Genomic DNA, 25841 nt, shown 5'->3' with positions numbered 1-25841 from the left:
AATGTTATCAAATAATTTATCACAATTTTGATCTCAACTATTTTAGACTAACGGACTCTATGGCTGTACAAGATAGCATTGAACAACTCACGGAATTGTTAGTGATGTCATAATAAGTTTGTTGGTGGGCCTAGAGGAACAGCCCAAAAATAGCATAAACGTATTCACTTCGTAAAATTTGACTTAAATAATGCATGAATTTTGGCAGCCTGATCATTCATTGATTTGACCATGCATATGGCTAACACTGAGCAATTTGGTTATTGGGCGCCTAACAAATTTCCAGATTGTGTAAAAGGTTGCATGATTACTGTCATTGAACAATTATATATCCATTCCTCCTGAACTAAGTAAGGTGTGTACGTCATTACTGGCAAATTAGAATTAAAACCTAATGTGTCTGATAATCTGTGTATGAGCACTTCAGCTGCTGACACTGACAGACATATTAGATAGTAGTATGACCAGGGCCGATGCTAGACTATTTTGCACCTTAGGCAAGACCAACTATTTGGAATCCCCTCAGGACAGGTGGGGGCAGTCTGACAGGAGGGTGACAGGAGGAGAGCACTGGAGCAGGAGGGCGGCAATTTAGGGAGCAATGTTACAGGAGGGGGGCAGTGTGGCAGGAGGGGGGCAGTGAGATAATTGGGGGCAGTGTGACAGGAGGGAGGCAGCATCACAGGAGGTGGGCAGCCATATGGGCCATGGCAGTGCTGGAGAACTCAGTGATGAAGCCATGAGTTATGGTAGAGATACTGTACTTTCCTGTTCATACAAAAGAAAATAAAAAAATAACTTAATGTTGATATGTTTCCCCCTCCACCCAGGATTCTGGAGATGAGCTCCCTTGCTTGGCCCTTTTGTTGTCTATGGCACTGCACAGCACTTTCTGCATGGAGTTGGCACTGGAGAAGCTCTGCCCAGCACATGCCCTGCTGAAAGCGGCTGGCAGAATGCCATAGGTGAAGGAGTTCAGGTGGCTCTGGATGCCAGCACCGACTGGGTTAATAGGGAAGCCCAGTGTCCACTCTCAAAGGTATCCTCTACTTCAGCCAGCTGCTACTCCACTATGTGCTCATTATCATCCCGCAGGCTGGCAGGGGTTGAAGGTATCCGGGGGTGGTTTTCTGGGCTGAGCATACAGCAGGTGTCCCAGTGACCAGTACCAGCTCCTTCCTCTCACATTGCAGAGCCTGCACACTCCTGTTGCCTGCACCTGAATTTCTGTCCAGAGCTCCACCGATATCCTGCAGGGGTCAACTATCCAGACAGGACCGGCGCTTCCATAAAAACCCAATGTGCCCTCTATGGAGAGGGCAGAGGCTGGGGGTTTCTCCCTTCTGAATCCAGGCACTCATTGTGTGATTGGGACATCGCTGGTAGGAGGGTACCTGGCTCCCTCTATACCGTCTGTGCAAGTGGCTGCCTGTTTGGGAACCTTACCACCCCCTCCCCATCATGGCGCTGTAAGGCAGCTGCTTAAGTGGCCTATGGAAGCGAAAGCCCTGGCTGTGTTCTAGGCAGCTGCCTAGTTCGCCTAGTGGTAGCACTGGCCCTGAGTACTAATACTAATGTATTTTTGTATCAGATGAGTACTGTTATTTTTATTGATTGCAAGTAAGCATGATTGAAAAACATTGTGTAAGCCATTGAAATGTGATTATTTGCAGTACATTAAAATGGACATTAGATGGCGGTGGTCTGCCATTCAGGGTTACTCACATGGGCAGAACAGCTCTCTGGAACTTGTATGCTGTATAGCAGGATTTAGCTGGTGAGCAGGGCAGTCAAGGACTACATTTCCCAAGAGAGGTAGCATGTGGGCGGGGGCATATAAATATCAAAGCCCAGGAGAGTGTGGGGAGAGGCTGAAATAGAAGGAGCTCTGACAACGGATGAAGTGTTGAACTAGGCTGCGGTGCTGGAGTTGGAGAGAGAGGAAAGAGCCTACTGACCACCCGGTCTGCCAAACTGCCTAGCAGGCCAATCTGACAGCAAGAGACCAGATATGACACCGAATATGAGTAGGAGAGTCCATGGACTGACCCCCATTGCAGAGAAAACAGACTGCTACGATCTGCCGGACTACTTCATTGGGTGAGAGACACCCATGCTCCCACTAACAAGTGAATACTGACAGTTTGCCACCTTAGCCATCTACCTACACATAGCTGTGAACATTATATGTAGTTGCTTCAGTTTGTGGCCTAGTTCTTGCAGCCGCCATTTTCGAGATACAGTGCATCTACATTGCAGTTTCTTGTACAAGCCGATCACAGAACATACAGTTGTAGGCCAGGATACAGCAATGTCCACTGAAACCACAAGTTTCCCTTCCTCAATAAACATTACATTCCCATTACTGTTAACTTTTGCCTTTGAAGTACAAAGGGAGCTGTCTTTGCCTATAGACATTCATGCCAATTGTTGCTATGCATCACTTCAAGACTGCCCCATGTTTAATACTTTAAAAGGGACCCTGCCTACCACCAAGCGGAAAATTGTTAATTCTCCCCTTGTTCCTTCACTATCTTTATGCCACCATCCCAAGGAACTATATTACACACTTCAACTCAACTTCATACCAATTGGGCCCCAAAGAGTGTGCAGAAGACACTGTATTACTCTTAAAGAGACAGTATTCAATTTCATATGAGAATTCCCTTTACTTCACATCTAATCCTTGCCATCTAGTTCTGAGGACCCCCAGTGAGCTTACCTGTTCTTGATAGTTGTTTACTGCTCACTGGGGATTCAACAGTCCCCTCAGATTGGAGACAGTGGATTATTTCTGAAAGCAGGCCTGCCAACAGTTATTGTTGCTTTATGGTGTTGCTATTTTTTGCTCAAGAGTGGTTATATTTGTTGCATATATCAATGTAATTTTGTTCTTCTTGACCAAGTTACCTTTGATTCCAATATAAACATCATATTGGTTTACCTTACCTAGTGTGAGAGTCCATTTTACAGGTGTGATTTACTTTGGTCACTGAAGCACGGTGGTGTCAGCAGAGGTTGAGCTTACAACAAGAGGTTCAGATTGACAGGGAACCCAAAACAATTACCAAGAAACCCTTAAGGGGGTAGTACTAATGTGTAATGTTTTGTGTAGTATTATATTTTTGAGTTTAAAAATGAGACTACTTGGAAAGTTGCTTGTCCTGCTGGCTTTAGTAAATTTTTTCTCTTTTCCTAGGCATCAAGACGAATGTTGGATGAAGAGCTAACTGTCAGCCTCTCAATTCCAAGTGATTGCAATACCTACAATACAAATCGAAGGCATGAATCTGTGTCAGCTAGTGAACAAGAATCTAATTCCACATATGACAGGATATTTCCACTCAGCCCAGACTATAAAGAACTCACAGCACAAGCAGTTGTAGAGGAAGAAGCTGGTAAGGAGAACTTGTTTAGTGCATACTTTGAAAGTAGGGCTGTATGAACTAAATATCAGGCAAATAAAACTGACAGTAGTGCACTGCTAACCATCTCAATTATTTACAAAAGAACCTTGTGCTGTTTGTAATTACTCCAAATTTTTCTTTCTATGAAATTATAGATTGCTCATGCCCACTTACTGAAACTGCAGAATCTTCACTGAAATGCTAAAATGACAGAAAAACTTAAGAGTGGGAATAAGCAAGCATTTAAAGTGTATTCCGAGGCCATAACTTTTTCAGTTTAGGATAGAGTTGAGGATTAGTACACCTGCATAAGCAAATCACATCACTACAGGATGCAGTAGTTATGTGGAGGTCAGCAGAAGGAACTAGTGAGAATTGCAGGAGCACAAGAGATCAGCACTCCTCTGCATGTTGATTTCCAGAGAAACCTAAGGGAATGATTTTTTTATGAATGGAGCAGTGTTTGATGGCACTAGAGGTGAGTAGTTTACTCTTTTCTTTTACAGGCATTGCTTTGTTTGGTAACGTCAGTATTACAACAGACTTGCTTTAATAACATTAATGCTTGACCACCTATTTATTTCAGCAAATCATAAGTTACCAGCAGTTTGTTACAGTCACCCACCTCTCAGTTCTTTGCAGTTAGTAATAGGATGTCAGGGACACTTAACTTCAATGACCCTTAAATGACTCACTAAACCAAAGATCGCCGATTTCATTTACCTAGCTTTTTTCTTTGGTATTGCATGATGTTCTCATCAGTTTTCCTCTTATTTTTTTTTTTGCATATTTTTTCTCTGTGCACCTGCAGGGGGGCTAAGCTTTTGAATTTCTAAAAACAATCATTTTTACCTTATGGTGAGCTTGGGGCCTGAGACTATCTCATTCTCCCTATGTTGGCATGGATAGCAAACTGCTTCTAAAGACTGCATTTAGCTGTAGGTACACAGAGACTGTTTGTGCCACAGGCTGGTGATGACTGCCAAGTGTAGGATATACCTGTAAGCTTTAAGTAGATTTAGGAGTAGTCCTTTAGACTTATGACTAGTGTCTAATATATATATACCTGGCTTGTGAACGATTATTTTAATACCATATTGTGGACCTTCTTGAGTCTAGGAACCCCTATAGCAATATCACCACTAGGCACTTGCCTACTGTGCTAATAGCAAACCTTGCCCAGTTCACATGAGATGAGTCACTTGCAGTGTTTCTACATGTGAATTGTTGTTAGAGTGGTTTTAACGGCTCAAGGTTTTTTTCCTTCATGCATTCCATACATGAAGGTGTAGCAGTCCTCCAGCCCCCTCCCTTAACACTTACCTGAACCCATCCCAACCCAGCGATGTCCTGGAGAGCCTCAGTTCTCCAAGGAACCTCCCTCCTTACTGGCTGAGGCAACAGCTTGAGTCACTGATGTCAGTCACAGTCAGTGAGCCAATCAGGAGAAGGAAGGGGTGGGGCCAAGTCACTGCTCTTTGTGGGAATAAACACACAGCCATGGTTCAGGAGCATGCCTGCTTGGGTGCCCGCAAGCTGCTTGCTGTGGGGGCATCCGACAGGAGGGGTGGCCAGGCGCACTGGCAGGCGACCCGAGAAGAGGAAGATCTTGGCTGCTCTGTGAAAAAACACTGCACAGAGCAGCTAAGTATGACATGTTTGTTATTAATAAAACAACAAAACAAGACTTTAGTATCACTTTAAAGCCTAGCTCCTGTCCACATTGTTTGCCAATTAGAAAGAGAGAGGAAGGTTTAGAACCACTGTTAGATTTTTTTTTATTGCTGTGCCTCCCTCACTTCTTGCACAGGAATTCATGGGGATAGGAAGTGATGGGAATTCTTCCAATGGAAACAAAGTACCAAAATTCTTAATAGGTTATATTATATGCTGAACTAAGGCAAAACTGAGGCATAACTAGAACCTTTCGGGGCCCTGGTGCAAGAAACCATGAAGGCCCCCCCTTCGACCCATGGACAGGGCAGCTCCCTCTGGGCCTGGGACTCTTTCCACTGATCCATTACTCTCATCACAGGGCCCATTATTACAGTCCCGCAGCAGGACCCTTTCACATGTTCTACAGCGGGTCCCCTTCCTGCTGCCTTGGGGCCCTCATGGTGGCGGAATGCCAGAGCCTGGTCGCAAGTGCAACCTTTGTGACCCTGGTAGTGAATGGTGTCAATTAGAGATGAGCGAATTATTCAAAAATTCGATTCGGCTGATTCGCCGAATTCGCGGAATAAATTTGATTCGGGGCGAATATATTCGCTGCGAATTTAACGTGTAAAAAGGGTGTTTCTAGGCTTCAGAGAGCCTTTATATTAGTGCAGAACACTGTACCTTTAATTTAAATGCCCTTGGAGTCTGCTGGGGAAGAGAAATAATACTGTCAGTCAGTATGACTGAAAGATGAGTGCCGTCGATCTTAGAATCACCGCACACTTCACTCATTTGGGCAGTCACGGGGCCAAAACCAGAGTGTGGAGCCACAGTGGCGGTGGAGGCAGCAGCAATGGGAGGCCATACAGCACCCTATGACAAAATGGAACCCACCAGCAGTGTGAGGAGACCTGAAAGTGGCACATGGCAGAGTGTGGCGATGGAGACAGCAGCAATGGGAGGCCGTACAGGGACCCATGACACACTCTGGACCTGGCAGCAGCATGAGGAGGCGGTACAGGGGCCCATGACAGATTACGGGCCTGGCAGCAGCATGAGGAGTCGGTACGGGGGCCCATGGCAGATTACGGGCCTGGCAGCAGCAATGGGAGGCCATACAGCACCCTATGACAAAATGGAACCCACCAGCAGTGTGAGGAGACCTGAAAGTGGCACATGGCAGAGTGTGGCGATGGAGACAGCAGCAATGGGAGGCCGTACAGGGACCCATGACACACTCTGGACCTGGCAGCAGCATGAGGAGGCGGTACAGGGGCCCATGACAGATTACGGGCCTGGCAGCAGCATGAGGAGTCGGTACGGGGGCCCATGGCAGATTACGGGCCTGGCAGCAGCATGAGGAGGCGGTACAGGGGCCCATGGCAGAGTGGCGGAGCGTAAGCAGCTAAAATTGAAGGCCATACAGAGGCCTATGTTAAAAAGTCCCCCCAGCAGCAGCGTGGGGAGACGACTAATAGTCGTCTCCCCACGCTGCTGCTGGGGGGACTTTTTAACATAGGCCTCTGTATGGCCTTCAATTTAAGCTGCTTACGCTTCGCCACTCTGCCATGGGCCCCTGTACCGCCTCCTCTTGCTGCTGCCAGGTCCAGAGTGTGTCATGGGTCCCTGTACGGCCTCCCATTGCTGCTGACTTCATCGCCAGACTCTGCCATGTGCCACTTTCAGGTCTCCTTACACTGTTGGTGGGTTCCATTTTGTGATAGGGTGCTGTATGGCCTTCCATTGCTGCTAAATCACATAATAGTCGTCGACTATCAAGAGTCCAATGGCAGAATGGCGGAGCAGAAGCAGCTTCAATTGAAGGCCATACACAGGCCTAGGTTTAAAAGTCCCTCACAGTTAATTCCAATAACGAACTCTACTCCTCCGTGCAATCTACTTACGAGACCCTGGGCAGGTCTGGGTCCAATTTGTGGTAGAGACTGGTTTTGTTCAGCCATGCTTGAGCGAGTAATAACAGGTCTGTGCTGCCCTTTGGTGTCTGGCTTAATGCGCACAACACTGAACGTCCCAGCGTTTGTCAATGATTTGCCGTTAAGTGATGCAAACCCGCTGAACCACGTTCATGAGGAGCCGGTACAGGGGGCCATGAATCAGTATGGACCTGGCAGCAGCGTGAGCAGACGACAGAGGCACATGGCGCAGGGTGGCGGTGTAGGCAGCATTATTCTGAAGCCATACACAGGCCTAGGTTAAAAAGCGGAAGCCGTCAGCAGCGTGAGCAGACGACAGAGACACATGGCGCAGGGTGGCGGTGGATGCAGCAGTATTCGGAAGCCAAACACAGGCCTCGGTTAAAAAGCGGAAGCCGTCAGCAGCGTGAGCAGATGACAGAGGCACATGGCGCAGGGTGGCGGTGGAGGCAGCAGCAATGGAAAGCCATACAGCACCCTATCACAAAATGGAACCCACGAACAGTGTAAGGAGACCTGAAAGTGGCACATGGCAGAGTCTGGCGATGAAGTCAGCAGCAATGGGAGGCCGTACAGGGACCCATGACACACTCTGGACCTGGCAGCAGCAAGAGGAGGCGGTACAGGGGCCCATGGCAGAGTGGCGAAGCGTAAGCAGCTTAAATTGAAGGCCATACAGAGGCCTAAGTTAAAAATAATAACATGTTTGGGGCATGATTCATGGCAGATTTAGTCAGTTGTGTCAGGAACTGGTGGTTTGAAATCCAGACTAATCCACGCCTGATTCATTTTCACAAACGTGAGTCTCTCCACACTTTGGGTGGACAGTCGTGTCCTCCGCGGAGTTACAATACCTCCTGCCGCACTAAACACGCGCTCCGATGCCACGCTACTAGCCGGGCATGACAGCCTTTCAAGGGCAAATTCAGCTAGTTGGGGCCAAAGGTCAAGTTTCGTTGCCCAGTAGTCAAGGGGATTGTCTACCTCGGTTGGCAGGGTGCTGTCCAAGTAGGCCCGAGCCTGTTGTTTGAGGTCCTGCTCCAGGTCCACCTGATGCTGCTGCTGCTGCGGCTGGTTAGTAGTTTCCTCACTGCGCTGGTGAAGAAAGCTACTCATCATCGACTGCAGACTGAGGCAGCCGCTGCTGGTGGAGCTGCCACTGCTCCTACCACCCCACCCCTCCCCTGCTGCCATGGCAGCGGAACGCGAGCGCACAGGGCCCACAGTGTCTGAGGATGGACGTTGGCGCAGAAAGGCAGAGACCAACTGACTACATAGGTGGTTTTTATAGTACTTTATTTTGGCCTCCCTCTCAGCAGGTGTGAAAAAGGCCACCATTTTTGAACGGTAGCGAGGGTCCAACAAGGTGGACAGCCAAAAGTCATCCCTCTGTCTGATGGTTATTATTCGGCTGTCGCTACGCAAGCAACCGAGCATGCTATGGGCCATTTGTGCCAAGGAATGCGAGGGACTCCCTGCCTCCATCTCCACAGCATACTGCCACGGTGTGTCTGGGTCCTCTGTCTCCTCCTCCTCCTCCTCTACCAGATGCTCCTGCTCCTCCACTCCTGTCCGCTGAGTGGAAAAACCACCCATTTCACTCAATAATTCCTGAGCACCAATGTCCTCCTCTACCTCCTCCTCTTCTTCCTGTCCTGCCCCCACAGGGGTCATGTGGCGTTGAGATCTGTGCGCCACGTCTACCGCACCCTGACCAGCCATTGTTAACAGCATTTGTTCCAGGACGTGCAACAGAGGAATGACGTCGTTCATCCCATAGTCCTGCCGACTCACGAATAGCGTGACCTCCTCAAAGGGCCTGAGCAAGCGGCAGGTGTCACGCATGAGCTGCCAATGGCTGACATCTAAGTTACACAGGGGAGTACCTTTATCCGCTTGTAACATCAGGAAATCGGTGATGGCCTTTCGCTGTTCGTAAAGGTGGTCTAACATATGTAGGGTTGAATTCCACCGTGTTGCAACGGCGCAGATCAGGCGATGCTGTGGAATTCCGTTCTGCCGCTGCAGCTCAAGGAGGGTGTGCTTTGCGGTGTAGGAATGGCTGAAATGCATGCAAAGTTTACGTGACATTTTAAGGATGTCTTGCAGTGGGATGGTGGATTTTAGGAACCGCTTGACAACCAGATTGAACACGTGAGCCATGCATGGCGCATGGCACAACCTTCCTTGACGCAGAGCAGACACCATGTTCTTTCCGTTGTCGGTCAACATGGTTCCGATTTTCAGTTTGCGCGGAGACAGCCATCTGTTGATTTCTCTGTTCATTACACTCAGAAGTTCCTCCCCTGTGTGACTACGTTCGCCAAGGCATACCAGGTGCAGCACAGCGTGACACCGTTGCGCCCTGCACATGTGATATGCCGGTCGGGTAATGGGACTTGGCACGGGGGTGGCGGCTGAGGACACGGCGGAAGAAGAGGTGGTAGAGGCGGACATCTTTGCTGGACCAAGGACGTGCAAACGTGGAGGCAAAAGTGGCGTGACCTGTCCAAGTTGCTGGTGCGGCTGTGCCGGCACCACGTTCACCCAGTGGGCCGTAAATGACATGTACTGTCCCTGACCGTAGTTACAGCTCCACACGTCGGCGCTGCCGTGCACTTTGGCAGAGACCGACATGCTCAAAGACTGGCCCACCATCTCTTCTACATGTGAATGCAGGGCTGGCACTGCCTTTTTGGCGAAGAAATGACGGCTTGGCACTCTCCACCGCGGCGCGGCACAAGCCATCATTTCTCGGAAAGGTGCTGAGTCCACCACTTGGAAAGGGAGGGACTGCAGCACCAGCAACTTGGACAGGAGGACGTTCAGCTTCTGCACCGTCGGGTGCGTGCTCGCAAACTGTTGTCTCTTGGAAACGGATTCCAAGAAAGACTGCTGACGGAATCCGTGAAGAGGAGTAGCAGGAGAAGGAGCATCTGAACGAGCGGAAGATGCCAACGAGCGACAACTCCCCTCAGCAGAGGTGTTGGAGCCTTGACTGGCTGATAGAGGGCAATTGACGTCGGGTGACGGAGCAAGTAACGGAGCGGGTGATGGAGCGGGGGCTGGGGCAGGCAGAACCGCCGTATCTTTATCACGGTTTTCCCAGGCCACCGAATGGCGACGCTGCATATGCTGACGCAACGCTGTAGTCCCAACATGGGCCCCCTGGCCACGCTTGACTTTCTGGCCACATAGTCGACATACGGCTACGTTTACTTCCTAGGGCGGCTTGACGAAAAATTGCTACACCGCCGAGTAGGAAACTTTGCCCCCGCTACTCCTCACTGGCTGACTGCTACTTCCTCCGTGCACACCGGCACCACTACTGGCCGTGGTGGTAGGCTGCAGTGGAGCTGGTGCTCTACTCCGTGGCCGTTTGCCTCCACTGACACTGCTGCGACCCTGCTGCCTCCTGGGCAACCCACCGACTGTTTTGCTCGCTGCCAAGCTGGCACCCTCTTCTCCTGATGATGCGGAAGCAATAGCCTGATGACGACGAGGCTGCCAAGTGCGATCAGCCTCATCATCATCAATTAGGGTCTCCGCGTCACTACTAGCCCCCTCGGCTGCGTGTGGGTCAGGAGACAGACCTGTCTCTAGACCGGCTACCGAGCCACTCTCCTCGCCACTACTTCTTCGCCTGGCTGCTGAAGAGGCGGATGTCTCCCCCCGTTCCTGACCGCCCTCTGTTAGCTCTTCCTCACTGTACAGTGGGACTGAGCCCACAGCATGCGATACTTCGCTTGGTGAGGGAACACCAAAGGACAGGGGCAGGTAGAGGACACGTGATTTCAGTGGGCTTGCTCCCGGGCCATGCCAACTAACGGTTGTGTCTGACGTACCCACCGACCGTTGGCTGTAGGTGTCAGAGGTGACCTGGGAAGAGGAAGACGACCGAGTCAACCAATCGATGACGGCAGGGTTGTCGGTGGAGACACGACCGCTGGATGACACCGGGAGCACTGGCCTCTGGCTGCGACTAGTGCTGCCTCGACCCCTTCCTCTGCTGCCACGTCTGCTCGCTCCTGAAACATTGCCTCCTCTGCCACTCCTCTGCGTGTTGTCTGACATACTCTTTAATTCAATAGTGGTTGTGAAGCAGAAAGTAACGATTCTGTGTCCCTGAGTAACAATTCTGTGTCCCCGAGTAACGATTCTGTGTCCCTGAGTAACAATTCTGTGTCCCCGAGTAACGATTCTGTGTCCCCGAGTAACGATTCTGATTCTGTGTCCCTGAGTAATGATTCTGTGTCCCTGAGTAACGATTCTGTGTCCCTGAGCAACAATTCTGTGTCCCTGAGTAACGATTCTGTGTCCCTGAGTAACGATTCTGTGTCCCTGAGTAACAATTCTGTGTCCCTGAGCAACGATTCTGTGTCCCTCAGTAACAATTCTGTGTCCCTGAGTAACAATTCTGTGTCCCTGAGTAACAATTCTGTGTCCCTGAGTAACGATTCTGTGTCCCTGAGTAACGATTCTGTGTCCCTGAGTAACAATTCTGTGTCCCTGAGTAACAATTCTGTGTCTGTCCCTGAGTAACGATTCTGTGTCCCTGAGTAACAATTCTGTGTCCCTGAGTAACGATTCTGTGTCCCTGAGTAACGATTCTGTGTCCCTGAGTAACGATTCTGTGGCCCTAAAGTCTCTGTGGCCCTAACTCTGTCCCTAATACAGACAGGTCTGTCTCTCTTGAATGACCGGAGGCTAATGGAGAATTCTAAGATGGCCGCAATTTATAGCTCCACCATTACACAGTGCTGGCTGGCTGGCTGCTGATTGGCTAATGCGATCACATGTCATGAATGAATGCATTATGGGTCAGCGCGCCTTGTCTGCGCGCCTTCCCAGAGATCCCCGCTCCGTCGCCACACATGTCGCCGCCATTTTTGGGAAAATTCGATTCGTGCATCCGAAGTTTGCTAATTTTCGGATTCGGCGCGAATCGAATTTTTCCTGATCTTCGAAACGAATTCCACTTCGCCATGTTCGATTCGCTCATCTCTAGTGTCAATATGTCAGTGGACGTGGTCAGTAGGGCAATGGATGGTGTCAGTATGGCAGTGGACTTTGTCAGTAATGCAGTGGATGATGTCAGTATGGGAGTGGACTTTGTCAAAAGGACAGTGGACAGGGTCAGTAGGGCAGTGGATGCAGTCAGTATTTTTATTTTTCTTATTATTTTTATTTTCTTCTTTTATTTTTTACCATTTTATTTATTTATTCCAATTTAATTTTTTTTTACAGTTTTATAGGTGAAATATTACAGTTTGTTTTGGTGAAATATCAGGGATCTAAACAGACCTCTGATATTTTTCCTTTGAGACAGAAAAAGGAATCTCCATCTCTGCAGCCTCAGCTGCACAGAACGAATGGAGAAGAATAGTTCTGTACAGAGCTTCCTGTTCATTCACAAACTAAAACATAGTAAACACAGTGTACTATTCTTCAGTTTTGAATGGCCACAGGGGCAATCGATACGGATCTCTTACTGTGTCCATTCAGAAAATGAAGGGGCTGGTAAATTATTATTACAGGTACCTATATAGCACCGTCAATTTACACAGCACTTTACATATATAGTTAAGTCCATATATATTTGGACACAGACACAATTTTAGTTTTTTCAGGTATTTACCAAAACATATTCAAGCTAAATATCTATAATGGATATGGGCTGAACGTGCACACTCTCAGGTTTAATTTGAGGGTATGTGCATCCAAATTGGAGGAAGGGTCTAGGAATTACAGCTCGTAAGAGTAGCCATCCCCCCTTTTTCAAGAGACCAAAAGTAACTGGACAATTGAATATGATCATAAATAAAATGTCCATTTTTAATATTTTGACTGGGTTTCCTCCTTTCTGATGCTTTGCCAGGCTCTAACTGCAGCTGTCTTCAGTTGTTCTTTGTTTGTGGGTCTTTCTGCCTTTAGCTTTGCCTTCAGCAAGTGAAATGCATGCTCAATTGGGTTGAGATCAGGTGAATGACTCGGCCATTGCAGAATATTCCACTTCTTTTCCTTCAAAGGGTCCTGGGTTACTTTTGCAGTGTGTTTTGGATCATTGTCCATTGGTACTGTGAAGCACCGTTCCATAAACTTTGCTGCATTTGGCTGAATCTGGGCTGACAGTATATCTCTAAACACTGCAGAATTCATCCGGCTGCTTCTGTCTTCTGTCACATCATCAATAAACACCAATGATCCAGTGCTACTGGAAGCCATGCATGCTCATTCCATCACACTGCCTCCACCATGTTTTACAGGTGGCATTGTGTGCTTTGGATCATGAGCTGTTCCAAGCCTTTTCCACACTTTTTTCTTCCCGTCATTCTGGTACATAATAATCTTCGATTCATCCATCCAAAGAATGCTATTCCATCATCGGTCTGGCTTTTTTAGATGTTTTTTGGCAAAGTCTAATCTGGCTTTTCTATTCTTCAGGCTTATGAATGGTTTGCACCTTGTGGTAAACCCTCTGTATTTGCTCCCATGAAGTCTTCTCTTGATTGTAGACTTTGACAATGATACGCCCACCTCCTGAAGAGTGTTCTTCACTTGTCTGGATGTTGTGAATGGGTTTTTCTTTACCACAGAGAGGATCCTGCGATCATCCACCACCACTGTTGTCTTCCGTGGACGTCCATGCCTTTTTTATGTTGCAGAGCTCACCAATGCATTCTTCTTTCCTCAGAATGTACCAAACTGTTTATTTGGCCACTCATAATGTTGCTGCTATCTCTATGATGGATTTGTTTTGTTTTTGAAGCCTTACAATGGCCTGTTTCACTTGCCAGCTCCTTTGAACGCATGCTGTAAGTTCACAGCAATAGATTCCAAATGCAAATACCACACTTAGAATCAACTTCAGACCTTTTACTTGCTTAATTGATGAAGAAATAACAAAGGAGTAGCCCACACCTGGCCACAAAACAGATTTTGATTCAATTGTCCAATTACTTTTGGTCCCTTGAAAAAGGGGGGATGGCTACTCTTAAGAGCTGTAATTCCTAAACCATTCCTCCAATTTGGATGCACATACCCTCAAATTAAACCGGAGAGTGTGCACTTTCAGCCCTTATCCATTATATAACTATAGCTTGAATATGTTTTGGTAAATACCTGAAAAAAACTAAAATTGTGCCTGTGTCCAAATATATACAAGCATACATACACATACTAGCGCCAATTTAGACAGGAGCTAAATAACCTACCAGCATGTCTTTGGAGTGTGGGAGGAAACCAAAGTACCTGGAGGAAACCCACGCAGGCACAGGGAAAGCATGCAAACTCCAGGCAGGCAGGTGGTTGGGATTTGAACCAACGACGCTGGTGCTGCCAGGCAGAAGTGCTAACCATTTAGCCACTATGCTCTCCATCCTGAAATCTCACAGGGGCCCAGGGGCAGCAGGAAACAGGCAACCTGGATAGAAGGGATGGCAGGAGACACATATAAAAGAAACCAATGCAATCCATTTTCCTTCTGCAGCCGCTGAATGCTGACGGGAGGGGAGGAGAAACAGACTTTCAGCGGCTGCAAGAAGAAAACGGAGGGCGTTTGTTGAAACAAATGTTACAGGGGAGCCGCACGGTCCCCCTGAAGCATGGGGCCGGGTCGCAATTGCGACCCCTACAGTTACACCTCTGCTGAAAACTGAGTTGATTGAGAACTTAATGCAGAACTTGATGAAGTTCATTAGGAATTAATACTTTAATACAAGGTCATTTGTACTTTAATACAAGACCATTTGTAACTCTCTGCCATTGCTTACAAGGAAGGACTACAAGGAAGGGTTTTGCTACAAATGTTCCTTAATCACAACTGCTATAGCAGGTTACAGCCATTCTAAAATCCCAATTGCAACTTTTAATTTATTTAATATTCCAACCTAAACCAGTAAAATGAAACCCCAATTTACACTGGGTCCTGTTGGAAGCATTTCAGCATTCATTTGCTCCAGTTTTATACATCAATGCAACCCAATTCTGCAAAGAGTAAAAAAAACTGAATATTTGCCCTTAGATGACCATTTTTTTTATATCTTTCCATATTTTCTTGCATTGCCTCCCATATTTGTAAATGTCCGTACTCATACTTATTACAGGGAAAATAGATTCTGTATTTCAAATACTATCTCTTTGAAATGCTGCAAATTGGCCTGCAAGAGTTATTATATTATACATGTATTGATATACTGTACTTTTATTTATAATAAATGTAATCATGAGCTTTACGGAAAAAAAAAATTAAACATTACACTGCAAATCTAAACGTCTTTATATGGCTTACCTTGAAAAAACATCTTTTTTTTTCTCCAAACAGGAAGTTCTGCTGGCAAACTACCACTGCCCACTAATGCAGAAGGAGTCCCACATTACGCGGAGGCAGATATAGTTAATTTACAAGGGGTGACAGGTGGCAACACCTACTCAGTCCCAGCAATCACAATGGACCTCTTGTCTGGTAAAGAAGTAGCAGTGGAGGAATTTCCAAGGAAACATTTAACCTTCAAAGAGAAACTTGGGGAGGGTCAGTTTGGTGAGGTAAGTAAGTATGTCCTTGTGTATATGCAGACTTAAATAATTAAGTTCAATAATTATGTTACTATTGTATATAAATTGCATATACAGTACCTCCCTGCATGGCAAGAGGAGCACATGGTAATCATTATATATTTTATAGCCAAACAGATAAAAAAAAGCATTAACATGTCATATAATGCACATACTACAACAATTACGATCAAACATACAATATGTAGTAAGCAAAATAGGAAAAATAGAGTATCTTCAAACTGCTTGTTTAAACTATTACAATCCGTATTTCCTTTACTGTGGTGTTAAAGTGGACCTTGCACTAAAATGTATGTCTATTTATTAGCTATTCCACTCCCCATGTAAAATCACTAGCTAAAAACAAAAGAAGAAATCTCAAAGTAAAAGATGATACAGCCCAGCATCTGGCTTCATTCCCATGGCAATGGTGGCATCACACATCCATTTACAGTCTCTTGAAAAACCTGAGAACCCCAAATCTTGCAATAATCCACTCCTCAGTTCAACCTGGTAATACAGAATCATATTGTCTGTATTAGGAAGAGCTGAATTGTTTATTTAGGAATGATTCGTTCTAAAGATGATTAATCTTTCCTTGCTTGCTGTGGACAATTTGGAGGTTTTGGGGTGCTGTCACCACCTGCTATGCTGGTTTCTTTTTCTGAAAGAACACTTAATTTCCCATAGGATGGGTAATATTTGGAAACATAGCAAGGTTGGGCCATTAATATTGTTTCACAAAAACATAAGACCCTCCAGAGGTTTGTGATTGGCTATCTGCCTTGACAAAATCAGCAGATGGGCTGGCAAGAACACCAGAGATTTCACACAAAGGAAGCAATACAAAGAGAACAGGATACTTTTTCAACTGCAGCCATGAAAGAGAACGCTCCCTTTAAGTAGAAACTGCACCTTGAGTGCTGTGATGCTGACAGTTCCTAGTATGGTGGTATTCTTCTGCTAGCAATGGTTAAGCCCGTAAATATTATTGAGTATTGGTAAGTCAATGAAGTTAAACAGATAAGGTTTGTACTGTTCGAAGCAAAGGTCTCCTGGTAACTGAGGTGTAAAGATGTCTGCATGCAGTGTCTATGGAGGGATGACAGAAAGAGGTTGGGCATCTTCCCCGTCACCAATCCTGTTGCTAGCACAACCTCCTAGGTACAAAGAGTTTATGCACAGGTTCTTGAATGTCTGCAGAAATGTGTAGAGTAACCACCCAGTGCAGAGAAGAACCATTTAGATCCCGGTGTGATGATCAGTGTCCTAGCAATGCAGATCCGCGGAAGGTACAGTGGCCACAAACCCGCAGTCTCTCTCTCAGGGAGAATGGCAGTCCCCCTGCGTCCAGCTCCGAATCCAACGCCAAGAGAGAGAGCCTGCCACTTGTAGTTGAATATATCTCCTATCCCAGAATCGTTTTTGTTCGCCAGCTATCTGGTATGTGTAGTTCAGTCAGCAATACAGTATGCATTTGCTGTAGGACTACAAGCCCCAAGATCCTGCCCAGAAGAATTGGCTCTACTCTGCTAACAGGAAGTGATGTAGCCATTCCAGTATTGGGAATGAGGGGGAAAAATGCTCAGTCATAGTCCCACCTGTAAGTGTCTCTGAACTACATAATAACATTGCCTGCTACAATTAGATATTAGCTTCTTTCTTTGTGGAGTAACCAGCTCAATACACAAATGTTGTGTAGCTTAAATTTGACATATTATAACCTTGAGATGTTTATTCATAGGTTCATCTTTGTGAAGCTCAGGGCGTGGAAGACTTTCTTGACAAGGACTTGATTCTGGACAAAAGCGTTGGGCAACCGACTCTTGTGGCTGTAAAAATGCTCAGAGCGGATGCCAATAAGAATGCCAGGTTTGTACTTAATTTGAAATACTACATATAATGTAACTAGAAGACAATCCATTGTTTATTTCTGAATATTTTCTTATGTATTACATTGACTATTAACATCAAGGAATAAACAATGCCTGTGGTGCAAAGATTGAGCATGTAGTGGGAACTGACCCTTAAGTAGTCCAATATAAATCAACAGTCACAGAATGTCATAGGATGACTGCAGCTCCACATATACAGAGTTTGGGTAGATCCTCCAGACTTTAGTACTAAAAACCAAGAAGAGGGAGAGACCATCTAAGTGTAACATTTATTTAAAATGTCAGGTTTAAAATAACATATGTACTCACACGTGGCTCAAAGTAGCAGGCTATCACGTACCTGGTGACAGAGGCCAATGGAGAGAGGGCTTCGCTTGAGGCTAAGTTCCAGACTCCCCTGAAGGTGGGACAGCAGGAGTCAGGCCCAGAGTAGCACAGGTCGCCTATGGGAGTGCTTGTTTGGTGGTCCACCCAGGAGCACGGCTGATGCGCTGAGATGGGGTCTGCAGGCAGGGAGCGCCTGTGCGAGGTATGCAAGTCTTCAAAAGAACAGAGGATCACAGGATAACTAGTTCTAGCCAAGGTCGGGTGCCAGGTGGGGATCGGAGCAGATGTAGTCAAAAGGGATAGCCGAGGTCATACACAGGGAGCAGGAGAGAAGATCCGTTAGACAAGCCGGGGTTAGGTCGGGGTTAAACAGAGCAGACAGGTCCAGGAGCAAGCTGAGTCGTTAACAGGAAATCACAAGTCAGAATAGCAAGGGAACGAAGGTACTAGGGAGCCATGGATCAACCAGCACCTCAGAGTAGTGCAGGGCTTCCTTATAAATGCCGTTTGACACCAAATTTGGGCCGATGTGAACTTCTGCGGCCATGCAAGTTACTGGCAGGGGTGACAGATCTCCTAACACCTCTGCCAAGGACAGAGCCCTGACACAGGCATATCATCAGCCCTCAGAATATTGCATGATAAATCACCACTGGATGGATTTAGTTTAGGATAAACAGATGACATGTGGTGGATGTGGCGATGAGTTTCAGGCCCTGAAACGCATTGCCACGCCCACATTGACACCTGATGCCATCTGCCCTTTCTGCAACTGCTGCCTTCCTTCCTGTATTACTGTACACTCCACGCTGGTTCTGCCTGTCACTACACACCCACAGCCACTTCCTTGCATTATTCTGCATTGCCTGGCCACTTCCCTGTGGTGATTAATCATGAAATCTTCTGTGGGGTGATAATATGCCTTCTATTTTGAGCCACATGTGAGTGCATATATTATTTTAAACCTGCCATTTTTAATATATTCTACACTTAGATGGTGGTTGTGCCCTCTGCTTGGTTTTTCTGCTTTCTATGTCCTACGCAGCTCCGTTTGATGACATCACATGTGGGACTATACAGGTACCATTGGTGAGGAGATTACTGACTTTTATAAAAAGATAAATTAATTTGGTATGGTAAAATGACATTTCAATGTTACTTTGTCCTACAATAAAGCAATTGGCGCAGTTTGGAAAGGTTGAACCAGCAGCACCTGACTTTCAGCTGCAGAAAAACAAACATTTGTAACAAACAAAAAGCAGACTGATTCATCCAATGCAATTGGCTTGTTGACTTCATCATAAATCTGAGATTGATTTTTGAGCCAGGGTACCACCAAGCTTTCATTTACAGTAAGCAGTCTTTGGCTAAAATTGTATTTTCATCTCAGTTTTTCACATTTCCCTACTGACACTGCTTTAGTAATAATCAGTACTGGTACTGGTAGAGACAGACCATGGCTAAGAAAGTTTTATTTGAGGAAGAATAAAAAGAAACCCTAATGTTTGGAAATATACTTAGAACACCAAAGCCTTCTTAGAATGGAAGTTATTCACATCTCATTTAATCATATTTTCCAAAAATCAGAGGATTACTCTAATTTCAGCACAGTGGACACAGACATGAAAATCAATGAATTATGCCCCATCAACCAGATGCACACCCAGAACAGCTGGTGTATAGCACGAATTCAGTGTGATATTATAGCACCATTTTTTTTTTACCAAAGCATACAGATATATCTTATTTTCAGTATAGGCAATGGAATAAGGCATGTGAATTCATTCTGTTAAAAAAAGGATTTACTGTGCTATGCACTGATGGGTTGGAGGGCTTTTTGGTTGCTTTAATCCCTTCTCACCATACCCTGTTTGATTATACAGTCAAATATGATAAGGAGAAGGAAAGTATGGAAAGAAAAAAGTTGTCATTGAAAACTGTAACAAATCTAGGGGTCAGAATAGAGTGGGCCCAGAAATACTGGATTCTACAACTTCATTTATTTGTCTAAACAAATACTAGAAAAATTTGCTCTGCATGGTCTAGCATCTTTTAAAAGTACAACTACTGTAAAGGCAAAACTTTTTTCGTAGTTTTGGATAGAGTGATGAAGGAAGGGTGGCAGGGGGCAGTTGCACCAGGGGGCATACTCCGGGGGTGATAAACATTAATTCCAAATTCATAATTTGGCACTTATATTATATTGATGGCAAGCTTGCAAAATATTTGGTTTTTATGATTAATCATAATTAATATTGATATGTGTGAATGGCCTTGAACCAGTGATAGTGTTAATTTCTTCAGTTATAGCTTAGACAGGAGTTAGTTAAGCTAATCAGCTGAAAGCTAAGTATTCTATAGAAGGGCATAGCTGGTTAAAGTGCTCTAGTGTAGAATGTCATGGGCAGTCAGGAGTGATCCAAAATAGAATTAGTATGCAATAATATATTCTAATAGTATCTGTGTGTATTTAGTTTATGTTTTATAAGTTGGTAATACAACATTATTGAGATATTATGTTGTAAAGATACATTCTTAGTTTATATTATCATTTAAACATGAGCAGGCTGATGCAACATCACTAGCTTATGGGGTCATTACATATGGGCCTGTCAATCAAAAGACCATATATGTAGTGTCCCCTCCCGTCAATGAAATTGCTCTGCTAAGCAGTATTGTTTGCCATACAAGGTTCTAGGATCACGAATTATGACGCATTCAAGCATCATAAAAAGGCATCCGAAAAAAGCGCCTCAGACACTCACACACACATACACTCATACTCACACAAGCTTGGCATTAAGATGCTATGAACTGACAGACTAGAACAGGTGCATTCTTTAAAACAAGAACTCGTCACTTCCGTCTTCTTGCTAAAAGCTCAGAAGAAGAAGCCCCACATGGAAGAGCACATGAAGGACAATCGGCCATGAAAATAAGGATGACACATCTTTATAACCTCTGTTTTGATATTTCTGTTTTACCTACACGGAACTGTTCATGATACGCTTTACATTGTTATTTTAGGCCATTGTGTGATAAAATAAAATCGCACGGCTCTTTAATTATTCGCAAAATCGCCTATAGACACTAAAGAAGTATTATATGTGTCTCAGAAAATTCTACAGGGGGTCACAGATAGCGATCATATGGCTGTACAGCTGCCAGACCACTTTCATTACAAAGCTGACAGTCAGCTTGTAGAATGTACACACTGTGTGTACAACCCCCCTGCCCCCTGTTGCCACCATTGAAAGACACATGGTTGTGGCAGAAAAATTAATAAATGTAGACAAGCAGAACTTTAAAATGAAAGGATTTTTTTCTATATCTTAAAATAAAAAACGATGCTATGCTTACCTGCACTGTGCATAGATATTACCTACACTTCTCCCTGCCCTGGTGCTTCTTTAGCAAGCCAGGTTCGTGCTCCTAAGCTGGGCTGTGTGAGTCAATAGACACAACTTCACTTGTGAGCCACACCCCCGCTTTAACTGACAGCAGCAAGAGTCTATGGCTCCTAGTGAGACCGGGAAGTGGAGCAGCACTGCAGTCTGGAGAGTTCTGAAGCAGTGAGAGGAGTCAGGTAAGTGGTTAGGGATGGGGTAGAACAGGTAATGGAGCATTTTTCACCTTAATACAGTGAATGCATTAAAGGTAAAAAAAAAAACATTTTGAGGTAGAACTAGTTTAAAGTGTATCTATGGTCAATACATAAAATGATATATTCATTTCCACATGGTTCACAATTATTTCTAGCATACTCCTCCTATTGATCAATATTTCTTGAGTTCTGTGGCCCATATCCGCTATTCCCTGTGGGTAGGCACTGTTCTATCACAGAATTCACAGAGCCAGCCTTCTGAACTACAGAGGAGCTGGGAGGAGGAGTTTCAGGAGGCGGAGTCATTGCAGGAATCATTGCTTGTAGGCACAAGATACTGTGGAATATTAAGTCCTTAAAATGTTAAAGTAAACAGAAGAGGAAAATATGTAAAACATACAGAGAGTCCAGGAAGTAGTGGAAAGGGATGGCCAACAGACAGGCAGAGCTCACAACATGAAAGGAGATTTTTCAAGTAAGGGTTCATGTACACTGCAGCTGATAAACGCACATTCAGGAGCTTTTCTGCATTTTTTTCAGCAGCCCCTGAACTCTCCCTAATGTTTTCCTATGTGTCCATGTACACTATGTCGTTTACAGGCAGTTGAGTTTACAGTCGTTTTTTTTAACTCACCAAACTTGTGTTCAGGAGTAGATTTTATCAGCGCTTCAAACGCCAAACGCTTGTAAACGCATGTAAATGTGGCTATCCACATTTATAAGCGTTTGCATTTAGAAGCATTTTTTGATTGGTCCATATACAGGGCACAATTCACTAAGCGGTATCCTACCGCATCCGAGTATGCAGTAGGTTACCGCTTAGCATTTAAAAAAAAAAACCCATGTGAATTCCCCCCTGAACCATACCATGGCAGTGCAGGTAGGGCGTGTGCCCCTACCCGGAAATGCAAAATCATGTATATATACGTGATTTTGTGCACCCCTGCTGCCCTGTAGCAATATATCTGTTATAGGGCAGCGGGGATGTGGTTAAGAAGTCTGTGCTCACAGCATACACTTTTATTTTATAACATCAGCATTGTAATAGCAATACAAACAATAGTTATTTTTGACAAACCAATATAAGTGTAGGGCTCATGTACACAGGGCATTTGGAAAACTCTTTTGAATGATGGAAACTGACTGCTGGAAAACGTAGGTTAAAAAACGTCAGTTTAGCCGCGTTTGCATAATGTGTTTAGCCGCGTTTATGCACTTTTGCATTTAGAAGCATTTTTAAAAGATAACTGCAGGAGACCCTCCCAAATGCCCAGAATGCACTGAAAAATAGTAAATTCACTAAAAAGGCTACAAAAATACAGCATGAGTTATTTCATCAAGTCATTCGGTATTTTAGCAGTGAAAAGCATGCATTAATGTTTTAGCTGTCAGTGGGATTCCCCACTGACAGCTGAATGTAAAAGAAAGAATTGCTGGCAATTAAAAAATAATACAAAAATGGCGTGGGGTCCCCCCCTCCTATCCATACTAAACCCTTCGGGTCTGGTATGGATTTTGAGGGAAAGCCCTACGTTAAAATAAAAAAAAAAATTGCGTGGGGTTCCCCCCAAAATCCATACCAGACCCTTATCTGAGCATGCAGCCCGGCAAGTCAGGAAAGGGGGGGAGCATGCGAGTGCAAGCGCCCCCCCCCCCTCCTGAACCATACCAGGCCACATGCCCTCAACATGGGGGGGTGCTTTGGAGTAGGGGGAGCTCCCCCCCAAAGCACCTTGTCCCCATGTTGATGGGGACAAGGGCCTCTTCCCCGCAACCCTGGGCTGTGGTTATGGGGGTCTGCAGGCAGGGGGCTTATCGGAATCTGGAATCCCCCTTTAGCAAGTGGGCCCACAGATCCCGCCCCCCCACGTGAATGAGTATGGGGTACATGCACAGCACAGTCATCCAGAGCAGTGTGCTTACGGTGAAGCACCAACACACTACCCCCCAGTAAAACGCAGTTAACTCTTTGATCGGCCCTCATGTTAACCTCTTCCTGCCCAGTGCCATTAGTACAGTGTCAGTGCTTTTTTTTTTTTTCAGTATTGGTGTCACTGGGGATGTCAGTGACACCAAGTCAGTTCCCCCCCAGTGTCAGTGTTAGTAAAAAAAAAAAATTCAGTATCTATACCACCATTTGTAAACGCTGTAACTTTGACGTAAACCAATTACATGTAGCAGAATAAATTTTGGCCTAAATTTATGATGAAATTTGATTTTTTGATTTTTTTACTGGACATGTTTAATAGCAAAAACTCAAAAATATTGTTTTTTTCTCAAAATTGTCGGTCTTTTTTTTATAGCACCAAAAATGTAAAAAGCACAGGCAATCAAATACCACCGAAAGAAAGCTCAATTCGTGGAAAAAAAGGACGTAAATTTCATTTGGGTGCAGCGTTGCATGACCGCGCAATTGTCAGTTAAAGTAACACAGCGCCGTAACACAAAAAATGGTCTGGTCAGGAAGGGGGGTAAATCCTCAGGAGAGCAAGTGGTTAACAAACCCAGGTATCAATAACAAAGCTCAGGCTGGGAGCAACCTGGGAAATTTAGATTAGAGACGCTCCAGCAAAAATTGCAGAGTCCCTCTAATAGTTTCTCAACAAAATGAATGCCAGCTTGAGGTTGAAACCTAGAGATTCTATCTTTAACCCCTTTATGCAGCAGTAACTTATATGTGCAACAGCAAAAAGCTGGGCTTTAAAGCCCACAGCACACATATGCAATGCGTGGCTGGCAATGTTTATGTGTAGGAAGTGTGTCCCCTGCGCACACTCAGCACAAAGACAAATATTCAGACATCGGAAGCCAGCCAGCAATCCTTCCCACCCTCCTGGGCGTTAAGAACTTTTAAAAGGGACAAAAAAGATGGAGGGGAAGGGGTTAACTCAGGAAGAGAGAGAGTTATGCTATCTTTTAGGCTCCATGCACACGGAGCGTTTTAATAATGCTGGTAACGTTAGCTGTGTAAAGTCAAGTTAAAAACGCTAATTTTTCTGCGTTTTTGGATTAGTGTTTAGCCATGTTTTTCTGCCATGTTTTTTACACAAAAAAACTTCTAAAAATGCTGGTTTGCCACGTTTTACCACGTTTTTCTGCATTAGAGCATTTATACAGCGAAAAAACTCCTCTAGAACCCTGTCACGATCGTGGCGTCAGACCCCAGACCTTCTCACCAAACTCGTGACCGAAGGACTAGCCGATCTAAAACCGCGATGTCACGTGCGTATCAATGCCACACCCAGCTGCACCCTGCACAATGATTTTCCAGCTAATTGGACCACAATCGATGTACCGGCAGCCTGAATCGATTGTTACTGGGTCAGGTTAATTACACAAATAACCCTTCACACTGCCACCACCTCCTTTTTGTACAGAGAAAGAGGAAACTCGGCAATATCAGCTAAAACTCTATAATGGTTGAGATAATCATCTGCATAATAGGGTCACCGAAGGCTGATTATGCAGAGGGTTAAACAAATAAAGTAGCGTTCTCTTTAGAGGCAGGAATTCGTAAATTGCAATAAAGCGCTATAGAAACAGTTCAACACTTTCAGAAGGAAAGATTTATTACTAAAAGGTCAAACGGGTGCAATAAAAATATTTACAGAAAAAGATGTAACTAAGATATATATATATATAAATATACAGAGACTAGCAGCACAGCAAAGAGATATCAGAGAGAGGTGAAAGGGTTAAGGTACTTGCCAAAGTCCTGGGTTAGCAGATCCAAGTTTCAGAGGGAAAAGGGCACGGGTCTCCCCAGGTGGTACTGATGTTAAAATGGGAGACGTCTTCAACTTCACTCTCTTATGCCTGACAGCCTACTTTGTAGTTCCCTGGCAGGGGGTGTCTCTGAAGTCAAGGACCAATACCCCGTTTAGGTCGTGTAGGTATGGGCGGATACCTCAACTAGAGCCAAAATCTCCCGCAACTCATATTTTGGCCCATAACTTTCCATCTGCACCAGTGACATTCAACCCGCAGGTAGATTATTAGGCAGATACGTCTGAGGATTGATTAGATATGAATTATGAAATTATACGCTGAACGGTTCACAAGATCTATTTTTCGGCTTTCCTATGTATTTGAGATAAGGCGAGTGGCCTACCAAACTGTTCGCCTTCTCGTGGCCAATCTGACGATTTGTCCGGTTTTTATGTAAGTCTCTCATATTTCAAGATATGAGACATAAGGAAAAAATGGATTTTAACAGAGGTTATCAGGTCGTGTTTCCTGGGAATGTTCTTTGAACTCCAGGGAAAGCTTGCCTTATCTTATATGAGGTGTTAAATTGCACAGGTTCTTTGGACTGCTAGACCCAGTCTCAGAGAGATGTTTTATAGCTCTGCGCTCCCTGCTGGCTTTAGCCTGCCAGTGACCCACAACCAGATGTCACTGTGGCTGAACAATGAGGGGGACAATGAGGGGGAAATATGTTTGTCAGGATGGTTAACCCCTT

The 25841-nt window shown here is 45.2% G+C and overlaps 1 protein-coding gene across 1 annotated transcript in view; it reads left to right on the top strand.

Moving 5' to 3' along the window:
* The window catches only part of DDR2 (discoidin domain receptor tyrosine kinase 2), a 171389-nt gene that overhangs the window by 125347 nt on the left and 20201 nt on the right, over nucleotides 1–25841 (top strand). Inside the window, exons 11-13 of the mRNA XM_089683073.1 lie at nucleotides 3200–3398; nucleotides 15324–15544; nucleotides 17298–17425. Coding sequence (XP_089539199.1) covers nucleotides 3200–3398; nucleotides 15324–15544; nucleotides 17298–17425 — 548 coding nt within the window. The remainder of the gene's footprint in view (nucleotides 1–3199; nucleotides 3399–15323; nucleotides 15545–17297; nucleotides 17426–25841) is intronic.

The sequence above is a fragment of the Staurois parvus genome, unplaced genomic scaffold, assembly GCF_062004578.1.
Source record: "Staurois parvus isolate SC_StPar_1 unplaced genomic scaffold, SC_StPar_1.0 ptg000300l, whole genome shotgun sequence".
NCBI classification, from domain to species: Eukaryota; Metazoa; Chordata; class Amphibia; order Anura; family Ranidae; genus Staurois; species Staurois parvus.
The sequence above is the reverse complement of the archived record's forward strand: the minus strand, read 5'-3'. Positions and strand labels throughout refer to the sequence as shown.